Genomic DNA, 14,816 nt, shown 5'->3' on the forward strand with positions numbered 1-14,816 from the left:
GTCCTAGAATTCTCCATCTGATACCCCTCCTTCTCTGGGCCTTCTCACCATGGGGCCTTGGACATCAAACACAGCAAAGCAGCTGAAGATTCTGGGATATCTCTCACATAGTCCAGAACTGGAGGGATTTCACTTTCTCCTGTGGAGTCAGATGAATTGTTAATTATCTGATTTCTGAAATGTGCTGCCCCCATTTGGCCTTTAGTGATTATACTCTCATTTTTATCCTATTGAATGTATTTATTTATGTATTTTTATTTATTACCTTGTGCAATGTGAAATGTATTTATTTTAGCAAAGGAGTCTACGTCCTGCTCATTCTAAACAAGACTCAAGAGGGGGACTTGGAGGCTTGTTAATTTGTACCTCAGGTTTTAAACTGGTTTCTATGCATCTGAGAAAATAAACCACACTCTCTGAACAACTTCTCTGTTGCCAGTGTCTCGATTTGACTCAGTCTTAGTAACTCTCTTGCCTGGTGATTGAGCAGCCATCCAGCCCCCACCCCCAGCAAGCCTCCCTGCCACCAGATGGGCCCCGGAACCCACACCCTGGCAATCTGTGGTCTACTGGGAAGCCAGATGGAGTTTTAGAAAATGCAAATCTGACCAGGTTGATCTGATACTTTATTTTCCAGTCCTCAGAGGGCTTCTGGACCTTGTCCTTACCCTTAGGGTAGCAAGAGAGGCCTGCCTCCACCTGGTGCTTCTATTTCCTTATGTCTGCAACTACCAACCTCCTTGATGCTCCAGCCAGTAGATACAGTGTGGCTTCTTGGATGAACCACACACCTTTTTTTATACCTCTAAATCTTTACCCACACTGACACCTCAACCTCGAATGCCCTGATCCTGACTCTGCATGGTGAGTTCCAGCTACAGAGACCAACTCAAATGCTGTCTACCTCTGGGTTGTCCACACTATTCTAGGACAGGGTTCTTGTCTGAAATAGGTGGATAGATGGGGACCCATTGGAAGGACAGCCATTGTAGCCCAGGGTGGCACAGTCTGATCTGAATGGTGGAGGTTAGGACATCACTGAGTGTGGCTTCCATGTGCCACCTGACCCCTGAGGTCCCACTGACCCTCTAGCTCTGAGTGCCTCCATCCCTGGCTCTCTTGCGTGCTGCCTAGGTGCACTTTCTCCAGGCTGGCCTGGTGGGGGAGAGAGGGGAGAGTGAGCCCTCCTCTGTCACCATGCTAAGGAGCAATGCCATTCTCTCTGACAAGTACCATAAAGGCTTAGGATGCTGACATCAGATGCTAGGGTCCCAGTCCTCTTCTTTTCTGTTTCCCACCTTGGTCCACTCCTCCCCTTGGGTCATGAGTAAGGAACAGCCTGGCTGCTTGAATGGGACAAGAAAACGTGAGTGATCTACTACCGCAGAAATATACCCTCCACATTCCTCTTCCTAATACAATTTTGTGTTCCCACGAAAACAATTTTCCTCTCACTCATTCCGCCTCTCTCCAGCCTGGCCCACGACAGCCCTGGGGGTGCTCAGGGAAGATTCTGTGTTGGACTTGGCCCTGGAAGGAGCTGGAGAAGCTGCTGCAGTTTCTGGTGGAGCCACTAGGGGCAGGCAGGCCACTGGTGAGATGCTCCAGGACCCTGGGGGAGGATCTGAGAGCATGGGCCCAAGCTTCCTGATTCTTGGATAGCTTTCCCACTTCTACTCCCCTGCCCGTTTGCTCTCCACCCACACCTGGTGGCTGCTCCTGTTTTCATCCCAGCTGAGGCAAGCATTTGTGCCCCACTCCCTTGTTCCCAGGATGAGTCCCTGCTCACCACCTCTTCTTCACTCCCCGGAGAATGGGTCAGCTGCCTTCCACCTGTGCTAGCCCTGCTACCCTCTGCCCTGGTGGAGAGGAGAGGGACCCAGTGACCTGTCCTGCCATGCTTCTCCCACACCTCGTCCTCAGCGGGCCAGAGCCGAAGGTGGATGGAACCAGCTTATACTGTCTCACAGAGCCAATTGTTAAATCTTGAAAAGTTGCCAGCCAGTTATCAAACCATCCATACCTTGAGACAGGTCACAGTGAGTATTTATGCTATGAACATGGGCAAATGCTACAAAGTGGACTCCTTCCCCTGGGAATCTGTGGTTTAACTTTTACCAGCTGCTGGAGCTCCCCTCACTTGAGGTGTGGAGAGGTAGCTGGCAGTCTGCTATGTTGTTCTTACCTGGCTGTCCCCATTCAGAGCCCCTTCTCAAAGCTCTGTTTGTGCTGCAGCCACACTATTCTCACTCCAGGCTGGATGGCACTATATTCCTTCAGTGCCTGGGACTTCAGACATTCAGCAAACTCTGGCTGAGCACCTACGTATCAGGGCTTATATTGGACACAGGGATATGGCAGTGAACCAGACAGATGGAGGGGATCTGGGGAGGTTGCTTTACATTGAATGGTCTGGGAAGGCTTTCTGAGCAAGTGACACATAGGTTTCAACATGAATGACAAGAAAGTGTCAGATGTGTGACAATAAGGGAGGAAAGAGCTCTAGACAGAGGGAACAGTGCAAAGATCCAGAGACTGAAATGGGCTGAAAGCATTCACAGAACAGAGATGACCTATGATAGAAGTGGAATCTGGTGGGGAGCCCACAACCCTTCTTCAGTTTCTCTTTCTCTCCTCAGGCCCAGGCCCAGCCCAGGCCCTGTGTTAGTGACTGAGGACTACAGGAGGCAGGAGGTGGTGGTCAGGTCAGACACAGACCTGGCCCAGGAAGATCTGAAGGTGTGAGGGAGGGAAGTCAGCAAAGATAGCCCCACAAAGCAGGGGATAGACAATTGGAGGTGACACGATTGAGAGTAGGTGAGCCTTTTCCAATATTCTGGGGTCTCACCACTGCCTTTACAGAACAGATGAACTGAGGCTCACCCTTGATCCCAAACCCAAGAACAAGCCTGGGGCCAGCACAGCCCTGGGTTGGGGCCCAGAAACAAGTCAGGTTGGGGCACTGTTATATCATGCTCAGCTGCCTGCAGGGAGAGGGCTTATGACTCCCTGGCCCAATGGGAGGCCCCAGGGTGCTCACATCTCCCCCGTTTGTCTGTCAGTTTCATGCTTTCTCTCCAAAGGCTACCCAGAGTGTCCTTAGTGCCAGATCTGTAAGTCTATTTGCCACTAGTGGGCAGCAAAGCCCCATCAAAAGTCCCAGGATGGCCTTTTGAAAGTCAAAGTTCCCACCTTCCCAAATCCAAGGGGCCTTTTCAGCAGGAAAGTAGATGACTTCAGCCAGGAATTTTATTTTATTTTTTTAATTTTAATTTAAGAAACATTATAGTTTTTCATTGGAAGGGCAATATAAGATAGCATGTATCCTCTTCACTGAAAAATTTGTAAATTCAGAAAAATAAAGCAGAGAGAAATTGCTAGGAAGGCCAGTGTTTAAGGAGAGGCCCCCTCAGAGAGGCATCACTCACCTCACTCCATAGTGTGAATCCTCCTGCTTCAGGACAGGCTCTGCTCCTCCCACCCTGTCCTGGAAACTTCATTTGACTCAGTTCAGTAAATAACCTGAGGACCCACCATAGCTTACCCAGGCTGGGGTGGGGGACTGGGGAGATACTGAGTCAGGCCCTTGGGGGCCTTTTGACCATGCCCAATTTGGCCTAGCACAGTGTGGTGGGGGTTATTTCAGACAGAGCAATGGATGAACAGGTATGGGTCTCGTTAGAGGGGCTTGCCACAGAGGGTGATGCAAAGAGAGCTTGAGAAGGGACTAGGGGTTCATCTTGCAGAGAGAGATACAGAAAAGGATGTCTGTCAGATGACACTGGGGAGAAAGAGAATGAAGATCTAAAAGTACAGGGTAGGCTGGGAGCACAGGAGCATCTAGGCCACTTAATAGGGCCAGAGTTGGGTGCTAAGAGGCTCGGTGGAACCAGGCCCTCCAGTCACTGCCTTTGCCCCTAGAGCCCAATCACCCAGGGCCCCCAGCACCTCTGGGTCTCAGCCTTGTACCCTCCCCCATTCATTCCTCTCTGATCCCAGGCCAGCTAACCCTAACTGTGGAGACAGCAAGACTGAACAACCATGGCCTGAGAAGTGATGGGTGTGTGAAGGGAGAGACAAAGGATGGGGTCACAACAGAAACCATGTTTAACATCCACAAGAAAGATCCAGAACAGAGGGAGAGAGGTGCTGAAGGAAAGAAGAGCTGGTCAAGCAGAACAGGACCCCTGGCCCATGGTGGCAGGGAGGGTGAGGCAGAGGCTGTCTGGGCCAGAGTAGAGTGTTGAGCGAATTCCCACTGGGAGCCAGGGCCTCAATTTTTCCCTTGAAAACCTCAGGTCAGGCTTCTGGAGGGGGAGTGAGAGATGGATCAGGCAAAGTTGCTGCTGTCCTCCCGGACCATGGAGGGCTCAGGGAATCCCCTCAATGACCCCATCTGTGATTAACCCCAGTTTACAAATAAAGAAACTGAGGCACAGAGAAATTAAGGGAGCCTCTGACTCCAGAGACTGTGAATCCTTAATCCACAGTGCTTTGGCCAATGCTAACTGAGGCACAGGAGCCTTTCAAGTGTAGTCTCCTGGCTGGATCCAGGCCTCCGGAGGGACCTCCTAGCTCTGAGGCCTTGTGGTTCCAGCCCCAGTGGTGAGCAGCACAGCCACAGAGCCTCAGCTCCACCCCACCGAGCCACCACACACATAGCACCCAAATCCTCTACATGCCCACTGTCCCCTCCTACCCCGTGACCCCCACATACACACACACTGGGGCTGAGATGCAGAGCTTGGCCCTCATTGCTCCTGTCCATGTGTCCCCCATTCCCACATGCCTCATGGAGTTTCTGAGAGAAACCACCGGCTCACAGCTCTCTCCTGCCTTGGCCAGCAGTCAAGGCCTCCCTACTCCCACCCAGCTCCTCAAAGACCCCAGAGTCAGCTTTCACTGCAGTTTTGGCTCGTTCTTTGATACCCTCCCCCTTCCCTCCGCAAACCCTCCCTGCTCCCTACGCTCACAAAGTCCTAGTCTGAAGCCTTCTTACTGCTTCCACAGACCGGCACTCCCAACCCCAGCTGCCCCTGAGACTTCCTTCAGCAGCACTGTGCAAGTATCCTGCAAGTGTCCTGACTGAGCCCTGCCCTAGAGGGCACATGGGCTATGCTTGAAACCAACCAAGTGCAGCCAGGGACAGCAGGCTGTGTGGATGAAGACATGCACCTCTGAGGTGACCATGTTAGGGAGGAATGGGCCTCTGGAAGGGGAGGGGAAGGACATGGGCCAGCTGTGACTGGGTGTGGAGAGAACATAGTCCTAGCACAGAGCTATAAGAGCATGGGAGTGGGCAGTGGGTTGATGGAGTGCTCTCTCTTCTCCATTGTGTCTGTCGTGCTTATTGTATGTGAGCAGGGTCCCTCCTGAATATGGTAATAAAAACAACAGACAGCCACTCCTCCCCCTCAGAGAGGTTGTGAACCCTGAGAGGCATGAAACACTGGGGATCGGCCCACCTGCATCAGTGGGTACCCAATAGGTATGACTGTTCTCCTCAGCTGATGGCCAGACTCAATGACTCCTTGTTCCTATGAGGCAAGGCCCTGGGACCTTTCCTCCTGAGGACAGCCTGGGACCACCTCCTCCTTGCCAGAACGAGGTGGGGGACAGGACTAGGGAGGACAGCCCCCTGTCCTGATGTTCTTAATTGGCTCTTTCCCTGTGACTGTGCCATTTCCCAGTCAGTGGACCTCAAATACCCAGCTGCCCAGCAGGGTTTTCCTCCTGGGGCTGGGTGTGGGGAGGTATTGAGGCACTGGGGAGGGGTCTGTATAGGGAAACTCCCTTCAGGGAAGCCTACCTCCACGCCAGGAGAAGTCTCTGGAGGCCGTCCACATCCCGGTAATTACTCTCCTCTCAAGGCCAGGAAGATAGATGCTGGAGGCCAGGGAGGGGGGGGCGGGGTTGTGGGGGAGGGAGGGAAGGCATCCAGTCAGTCAAAATAGAAAACATCCCTCCATGTAGCCCGGCACTCTCCAAAAACTGCATAGTGTGCCTCCATTCTCTTGTGGAGATGAGCCAGTTGGGGCTCAGAGGTTGGAGTCATAGCCTGAGGTCATGCAGCAAGAAGGGCCAAGTTTAGAGGCAAGCCTCCAACTCTGCATTCATAGTGGAGGGAGTTGTTGCACCCCAGCAGGCTATATAGGGAACTAGGCTACAACCCATACTAGGGGTGGCCTGTGGGAGTGAGAAATAAATGTGTGTTCAGGGAGAGGGAGTTTTGAATCTGTTGCCCCAGGGCTGGGAGGAGAAATCTCCAAGGACCACCTTTAGCCATCCCAGAGACACTTTGTGGCCACCACCACCCCCCCAACTCTCTTCATTATCACTTTTATCACCACTCCTCTTGGGCCCTCTGCCTCACAGCAGGGGCTGTTCACTTCTGTGAGGGGCTAGGGGAGTATGGTGCCAGAATGAGTTGGGTGCTCTGCCCAGAGGCAGAGATACATAATAGAGGGTAGAGGGTATGGCCTTGGGGTTCAAGGCCAGGGCCCTCTGGGATCTGAAGAACCAAAAGCAAGAGATGTGCCTGCCTAAACAGTGCCTCAGTGAAAGCCCAAGCGAGCCCTGGCACTTCAGAAATGTCCTGAAGGAGCTCATTCCAGAACCACCAGAACTGAAAGCCCACATCTGCAACCTTGATTCTGGCCCACCAGTCCCAGAGGAAGGCAGGTATGAGAGCTGGGTACAGATCCCCAGGTACTCAACCAGCACATTGGCCTGGATTTCAGCCTCAAAAACCAAGGACAGGGAGGGGCATAAGACTTGGGAGGTTGAAAAGGCTTCTGGTAAAGATTTCTCTTCCTTTTCATTTTTAATGCAGTATCCAATGGCTCTTTCCCAAGGAGACAGATAAAGAAAGCGGCTCCTTCTGGATGCCTGATGACATTCCTACCTGGGGATGAGGCCAAGAGACAGAGATTCACAGGCAGAGGATGCATTTCCAGCCTTGGAGAAAGTACTCTGGGCAGGAGGCATAAGTGGTGGAGAGGGCATCATGGAGGGCATGCCTGATGAACCCATCTGTGGGATGTTACCAGCCTGAGTGTGCAGTTAGGAAACAGCAAGGAAGTCCCAAGAACCAAGAAAGGAAGCAAAAAAGGGTGTCTCATCATCCTTGGCCCAGTCTTACAAGTTGGTGCTCCTGGGCACTACCCAAGGCCCAGCTTACTTTGTGCAGCCCTCTGGTGAGAAGAACTTCCTCTTTACCAATGACTTCCAAGTGTCTTGGGTCCTGACCTCTCCCTGACCTCTGGGCCCATGTAGCCACAACTGAAGGAGTCTTCCTGGAGGTTCCCTGGCCTCTTAAACTTGCCACATCCAATCCAGTCTAGAACAACTCCCCAAGCCTCTCTGCTACCTTGGGTCTCTCCCATTTCATCAAATAACCTCACTGTCCACACAGTTGCCTGAGCCAGAACCCTGAGTATCAGACTCCTCATTCACCTCTTGCCCCAAACCCACACATGCAACATGTCCCCTCAAGGCCTTCTTTGAATTTGTTTCACTCTTATTTGTTGATTCCCCCTCTTGTCTCTTCATTCTCTGTGCATGGTTGGTTGATGCCCTCAACATGGTGTCCATGAGTCTAGGCATTGCCCTCCCTCTCCCTACGTAATGTGACCACCAAACATGAGCTCCAAGTACAGCCACAAGTGGTGGGTCCTCCTATAGGCTTGAATGCAGAGAGTCCACACATGGTTAATGGTTAATCACCTTCAGATCCTCCCAGACCAGTCAGGACTCACCAGTACCAGGGACTGGGGACACCCAAAAAACAGGATCAGAATTAGGACTTGGACAGGCTGGGTCTTTTTGAGGTGTACCTCTGGGGACCTAGACAGAGGAGATGCCAGAGTGATCTGCCTGGAGCTGTGACCACAAAGGCCAAAGATGTTGCTTTGTGTGTCTGGTGTGGCCTGGAGTGACCGGGATCCTTTCTCAGGGAAAAATGAGCAACTCCTGGTGCTGTCCCTGCACCAGGGTCTCTTGAGTACAGTGCCAGGACCCTGTGAGCCCTGAATCTGGGTGGAGGTTGGGCTTTCTACCTCATTGCATCTGTCCAGAAAGATGCTGTCAGGGGCTATGGCTGGGCAAGGGGCATGTGTCCCTGATAATTCCAGCAAGGCTGAGTCTTCTGCCCAATTTGGGCTTCAGAAGCCTCCCAAAGTGATGGGAAGAGGAGAAGAAAGGTTGAAGCACTACCTCCTTCCTGGGAGGTTTCTCCCACAAAGTTTCTGGATAGACAAAAGTTTCCTCTGTGAGGCAGCAATAATTAAACCCATTGTAGAGATGAGGGACCCAAGGCTCAGGGAAGAGGGACTTCCTTGGGCTACCCAGGGATCAGTGGTGGAGAGCCCAAACCTGAAACACAGAGATGCCTGGGTGACAGGCTCTATTGGGGAAATTCTGCCCTTGGCCTTCAGGGTTTCCCTGAGACATTCACAGGCCACTCTGGCTTCCCTGCCAACACTTGTAAGAGTCTCCTTTTAAGCTGCCCTAATGGGGAACATCCCTCATCTGTCTAGCCAGGCAACCAGCATTTCCTGGCATTCTGATCCCTGAGATAGTAACAGAAACATCAGGGGAGCAGGAACAGATATGGGTTCAATTCCTGTCTCTGCCATCACAGACTGTGTGGGCGGGCCTCTGGTCGCCTAGACTCCCACACCATGGGTTGGCAGGCCTAGGGAGTATGTGATCAGCTGATATGTCTGTGTAGGGGTTCCCTGGGACATGATGCACTAGGACGCCTGTTTCCTTCAAGCTGTGGTAACTTCCTCTCTGATATGGAGCCTGGGGTAGCCACATACCCATTTCCTCCAGAGCCTATAGGAGGATGCTCACAGGAAACCCCTTCCAGAGGGTTTTCTCCTGGCCCTGTGGGAAGGGGCCAAAGAGGAGTCACACTATTCATCACAGTCCCCGCCCCAACCCTCCCACTGTTCTATCTGGGGCCCTTGAGTCAGCACACCCGCTCGATGTTATCGCTGCCACTTTCCATGCGGTGCAATCTAGGAATGTCTGCCTGTGTCACGGCCTCAGCCTTGATGTCATCTCTCCAAAAAAAAAAAAAAAGGAGAAGAAGATGTGTTTCTGCCCACGAACCTCATGGCCAAACCCAGGAACTCTGTCTTTCCCATGATGACTTTGGTACCTATAGGCCAGCTGCTGGCATGGACCTCTCCTATGACTCTTGCTTTTCCTCCTTTCCCGCTCTACTGGAACCCTAGCCACTGGCCAGTGTCTCACGTTTCTAGCATGCCCCTAGCCCTTAAAAACTGCTGTGCTGGCCCTCAGCCCTTCTTTTGACTAACTTTCTGTGGCCTTAGTGGTTGCATGGACAGGAACCACTCACAGGCAGATCTGTCTTCTGCACAAGCAGCCTCCAAACTGCTGAAACTTCCTATAGGTCCATAGACACTGCAAACCTGCTTCTTCATCCCTGGGTCCCCATCTTAGATACCTTGACAGTGGTTCTAACTCTTCTTTTGTACATTAAAAAGCACATAAGAGAGGGTGTTGAGTAGATTAATCTTGCTCTTTCATTCGTAGAGCTATAAATTCCATAAAGGCAGGGCCCTGTAGGTTTTCCATCATCCTTGTATCCTCTTCCCCTCCTGGGAACCTAGTAGGTACTCAATAAAAATGAATGAATGACTCAATTACTCCATTATATCATCTAGTCCTGTAAATTTCTACCTCCTAAATATCTCTGGAAACTGCCTCCTCTTTTCCATACCTATTCCTAAAACTTGCTGTCTCTCCATTCCCCAAACATTCTTCCACTAGCCTGTCCTCTCCCTCCCTCCCACAGTGTGACTTGCCCACCTGACGTTACCTCCCCTTTCAGCCTGCACAGGGAGGCAGCATCCCCTAGGGAGGCTCTTTGGTCCCCATGGATCCCTAAGTTGTGAGAAGTGTTTTCTTGGGATCCCTCAGCTCTGAACTTCTTCCCTGCCTGGATCTACACAGTGGGAGGATCCACTGCTCGCTCTCTCTCTCTCTCTCTCTCTCTCTCTCTCTCTCTACCAGGCTGAGAGCCTCCAGGGCCAGAAGTGAGGGCCAGTGGGAGGGTCCCATCCACCTCCTCCCCAGCACAGAGCCTGTACAGATTAGGAATATATGTTGACTAACTGTCTGAGCTGTGACGACTCATTTCTAAAAGGAAAGTGACCTTCCATCTTAGAGGGACCACACCAGCTCTATGCCTCCCTGACTACTCACTTAGCCACTCACTGTGGTTCCCACTCTCTACCACCCAGGTTCCAGATCACGATCTGACACAGATCTCCACTCTGTGTAGCATCTGCATCTAGTATCCTCAACTACTCTGGTGCCTCCTAAGAACTTCCTAGAAGGGGCTGAGCAGAGCCCTCATGGAAAAGGGGGAAGGACCAGGGCCTGGACACTCTATACCCTCACTCTAGCCTGGCCACCTAGGAATGTTCCACCAGGCTCAGAAGGGCAGGGCTGGCCTCATGTTGGGTCCCAGACCCTGGGAGGGGACGCAGCTAGGTCTGGAGGACTAAGGTATGTCTTTCCTGTGCCAGTGCAGCAACGCTCCTGCCCTACGGTGAAACCTGCCAGGGCTGCAGGCTCAGGGCATGGTACTTAGACCCTAAGTCCTACCTGCTCTCGAGGGGTGTCTACTTGAGTCCAGCAGAATGTCATTACTGTGTCCGACTGCATCAATCTAGACTGAATCTGGGGCCCCAAAACATCAGTCAGTGTGGAGAGCTTTTCCCATATCAGAGGGGCACCTGCAGAGGCATGGGGGCTCACATGGATGTATCTCATGTAAAAGTCCCCTGCCCAACACACTTGGAAGTACAGACACATCCAATCACACTGGCACACAGACACTCAGAAATGCACAGTGTGCAGCCACACCCTGTGGCTAAGAAACTCACAGCATGGGGCAGCAAACACAAACTCGTGCTGTCCTCTCCAAACTCCATTGTGAAAAGCAAACACTTGTCAGCTCCTCAAGAGACTGGCTTTTTCAGAAACAGTTCCTGTTCCTCAGAGAGGCCTCTGGAGCTGGAGGTGAGCTGGGGCAGGGGCCATGTAAAAAATTATGCCTGGAAGATCTTGTTTGAGAAGCCATTGTTCCCTGAAGCTCCTGGCACCTGCCAGGGGCTCTACAAAGGAGGGCAATGTCTATCTGAGAAGGGTAGTCTGGTCCACAGAAGGAGGTGAGGCTCTATAGGTCAGAGGGAAGAGTCACTCAGCAAGGTGGTACTGGAGTCAGAATTTGAACTCAGGGCCCTCACCCGCCCCAGCTGATCTCTGCAGCCTGGGGGTTAAACACAGCTTTGAAAACCAGAACTGTTGCTGTCAGATGGGATCTTACCACGAAGGAATGCTCTGCAATCTTGTTGGCTGGACATGATGCGCACACATGTGTCATTCTCTCTGCTCACAGGGGGCTATGAGGCAGAGGTCCCTGGCTGGGCAGGCCTTGTTGACTGTTTTGGATCCTGCTCTGGATCGCAGGACTGTGCCATTTGGCTGGAATGTGCCTAGGTGGACTGTGGTGCAGGCCTGTGAAGGTCTTCCTCCCACTCAGATCTTTCACTGTGGCCAGAGGAAAGGGATCTAGGAGGAGAAGGGAAGGCTGATGTTGGAATGGGCCCCAGGGTGGGCACAGCCAGCCCAGAGCCTTCTTGGGATTAGAGGCAGGGTGGGGAGCCTGGGTGTAGGAGCTCGATCCAGTGTCCGGACCCAGTGTCCGGGGCCCAGGCCCCGCCCTGGCCACTCCAGGCCAGGAAGTCGAAACTGTGCCCAGAGGCTCCTCAGAGGAAGGGGGCAGCCTTATTGGGCAGACTAGCCAGGGAAGGCTGGAGGGTGCTCAAGGAGGCAGGCGGATGCGCTGCCAGTTCTTGGAAGGACTTATTAACGAAAACCCCTGAGCCTGACCACCTGGAGGAAAGGCTCACCGTTCCCATGTGTGATAAGGGCCAGGAGATTCCACAGGTCAGGTAGTTCCCCCGCCTCCCTGGCGTTTTGTGGTCACCATTAATCATTTCCTCTAACTGTGTATATAAGAGCTCTTTTGCCAGTGAGCCCAGTGCTCAGAGAGAAAGGCTAAAGTCCTCAGGAGGATGTGGCTGCAGAACCTGCTTTTCCTGGGCACTGTGGTCTGCAGCATCTCTGCACCCACCAGTTCACCCAGCTCTGTCACTCGGCCCTGGCAACACGTGGATGCCATCAAGGAGGCCCTGAGCCTTCTGAACAACAGTAGTGAAATAACTGCTGTGATGGTGAGTGAGGAAGGGAGTGCAGTCCGTGCCTGAGCCATCTCACTGGCCTGGAGTGACCCTGTCAGTTTGATAACACGGTATTTTCCTTTTCTACAGAATGAAGCAGTAGAAGTCGTCTCTGAAATGTTTGACCCTGAGGTAAGATACTCCTCTCTGACACACCTTCCCAGAGGCCTCTACCTTGGGGGGTGGCTCCATTTTAGATGGACTCTCACAAAGTCCACTTTCTCTCCAGTCACCTGGCTGCCAGAAGGAGGGGTGTTCAGGTGGCCACGGGCCTTGCCCCTGTGGCAGACATGTAAACTCTTTTGTTAGCTGAGCAGCCATGGACAGACCTAGCATTCAAGGGGGTGGGAGTCACCAGGGGACGGGTAAGTAAGCAGGAGTTACTTTGAGACCAAGCCTTGTGGAGACAAGAGTGCTGACTACAGAGAGGCACAGAGGTATTTCAGGGTCAAGCCTTGTTCACATAGCAGGTCTGGGGGATGTCCCATCCTGCTCCTTACCGCCCGAATGGTTGGGGGATAGCAACCTCCTTCCCTGGGGACTGGGACCCTCTTGAGATGCCAGGGAATGTGGCTGTGCTAGCTGAGGGTGGCCTGAGCTGAATGGTGCAGATTTATGTTTACATGAACAGAGCAGTACGGATGACTAGACCCGGCATCACCCTGTTCCCCTCCCAAACCCTACTCCTGGGGGACAGGGCTGAGAACAGGAAAGAGTGACAGGGAGGTTGTCATGCGCCCACCAGAGGGCACTTGGCCACTTCTCACCAAGGAATGGACGTTTCCCACAGGAGCCGAAATGCCTGCAGACTCACCTAAAGCTGTACGAGCAGGGCCTACGGGGCAGCCTCATCAGCCTCAAGGAGCCTCTGAGAATGATGGCCAACCATTACAAGCAGCACTGCCCCCTTACTCCGGTGAGTGCCCATGTCAGGGTCCCAAGCTGGAACGTCTTGGCCTAGGAGGGTTGAGGACTGGGTAAAAGGAGAGGCCTTTCACTGTAGCTGTTCAGGACCCTAAAGGGTTTTTGTGTCAACAGATTTATAATGATTAGCCCCTTCAGAGGGTCAGCAGCCCTGATTATTTTTATCTCTTGGAGTTAAAGCCATGAAGCTGGGAGCCTACATACTCCCTAGTGGGAGTAGGCTTATGCTCTTATTATCATTAATGAGCTCAGTGGTGAGGCAAACCCAAGGAAACTCAGAGCCTGCCTAAGGTCCAGGGTACATTCCTGGGCCCAAGTGCTACCTCCCAACAGGACTTTTCCCTGGCCCCTTGTGAGGTGCCTAAATTGCATGGGAGTTAGGAGGGGGTCATATCCAGATTGGACAAAGGCCCCAAACAGTCCTTTCCTGTGAGGAGTGAGGTCTGTGGACTTGACTCCTGCTCCTTCTGGGTCGCTGGAGCTGGCCTCTGAGGAAAGAGGCAATTTGTCAGGTGCCTATCCCGGGCTCCGACTGGAGGAGTTGTGCACCCTTTGAGTGACATATGGTGGCAACCTGTCACCTGATCCAGGTCAGCAGGCGGGCCCAGAATGGGTTCTAACAGGCTGTGCAGAAACACGCTGGTGCTTCCCTCACATTACCCATTCATACCTGGACCCAAAGTTTTCTTTTTCTTTTTCTTATTTTTAAGGAAACGCCCTGTGAAACCCAGACTATCACCTTCAAAAATTTCAAACAGAATCTGAAGGATTTTCTGTTTAACATCCCCTTTGACTGCTGGAAGCCAGTCTAGAAGTGAGGCAGGCCAGTCCAGCCAGGAGCCAGCCCTGAGAGTGCACCTCGAGAATCACTGCCCTCGAACCTACGGATTGCTGAAACTCAGGATCTTCACTTTGGAGGGACCATAGTGTGGGGCCTGGCCATGGGGGGCGGGCGGGGCCAGACTTGCACTGGAACATGCTGCCCCTGATATGGGCTTGGTATGGGGAGCGGGCAATGTTTTACATTGGCAGGGATCAGTAATATTTATTTATATATTTATGTATTTTGATATTTATTTATTTATTTATTTAAGATCATACTCTATATTTATTCAACATGTTTTACAACAATAATAAATTATTAAAAGCCTCTTCTTATTTGTGCCGTTTCCAGTTTATTTTCAAGCTTGAGTGAATGCTGACAGTGAGGATGGGAGGAGCTGCAAGGTTGGGGGTAGTGCCTGAGGGGCGGCACTGTCGGAGCAGAGGGGAGGTGAGACTTGGCCTGGGTGCTACATTCTGCACACCTAGACGTGCTTCCCTGGATGCTCAAGGGTCCCACTGCAAAGAGAGGTTTTCAGGTTCACTTGGAAGTCCAAGGAACCTGGTCAGTGGGCACTGTGCTCCAGAAAAAGGGCCTTATACTTCCTGAGAAGGCTTGAGGGTTCCTGGGGCTTGGCTGGCCACTGGTTGAACAGGCCTGCCCTTGAGTGAGGCAAAACACCTATGCCCCTCAGAGGCCTGGACCCTGTGACCACACCCTGATCCTCATACTCAGGGTTTCAACCACTCCTAATTTGAACCAGGAGATCGACTAGCTGTTCAAGGAAA

The 14,816-nt window shown here is 52.3% G+C and overlaps 1 protein-coding gene across 1 annotated transcript; it reads left to right on the forward strand.

The window, feature by feature from the left end:
- The first annotated feature begins 12,116 nt into the window (after positions 1–12,116).
- On the forward strand, positions 12,117–14,223 carry CSF2 (colony stimulating factor 2). Its single transcript, XM_030298878.1, has 4 exons — positions 12,117–12,275; positions 12,372–12,413; positions 13,072–13,197; positions 13,916–14,223. Exons 1-4 carry the CDS (start codon positions 12,117–12,119, stop codon positions 14,015–14,017), a joined length of 429 nt encoding a protein of 142 aa, XP_030154738.1. The 3' UTR covers positions 14,018–14,223.
- Positions 14,224–14,816: the final 593 nt, after the last annotated feature.

The sequence above is a fragment of the Lynx canadensis genome, chromosome A1 (assembly GCF_007474595.2).
Source record: "Lynx canadensis isolate LIC74 chromosome A1, mLynCan4.pri.v2, whole genome shotgun sequence".
NCBI lineage: Eukaryota > Metazoa > Chordata > Mammalia > Carnivora > Felidae > Lynx > Lynx canadensis.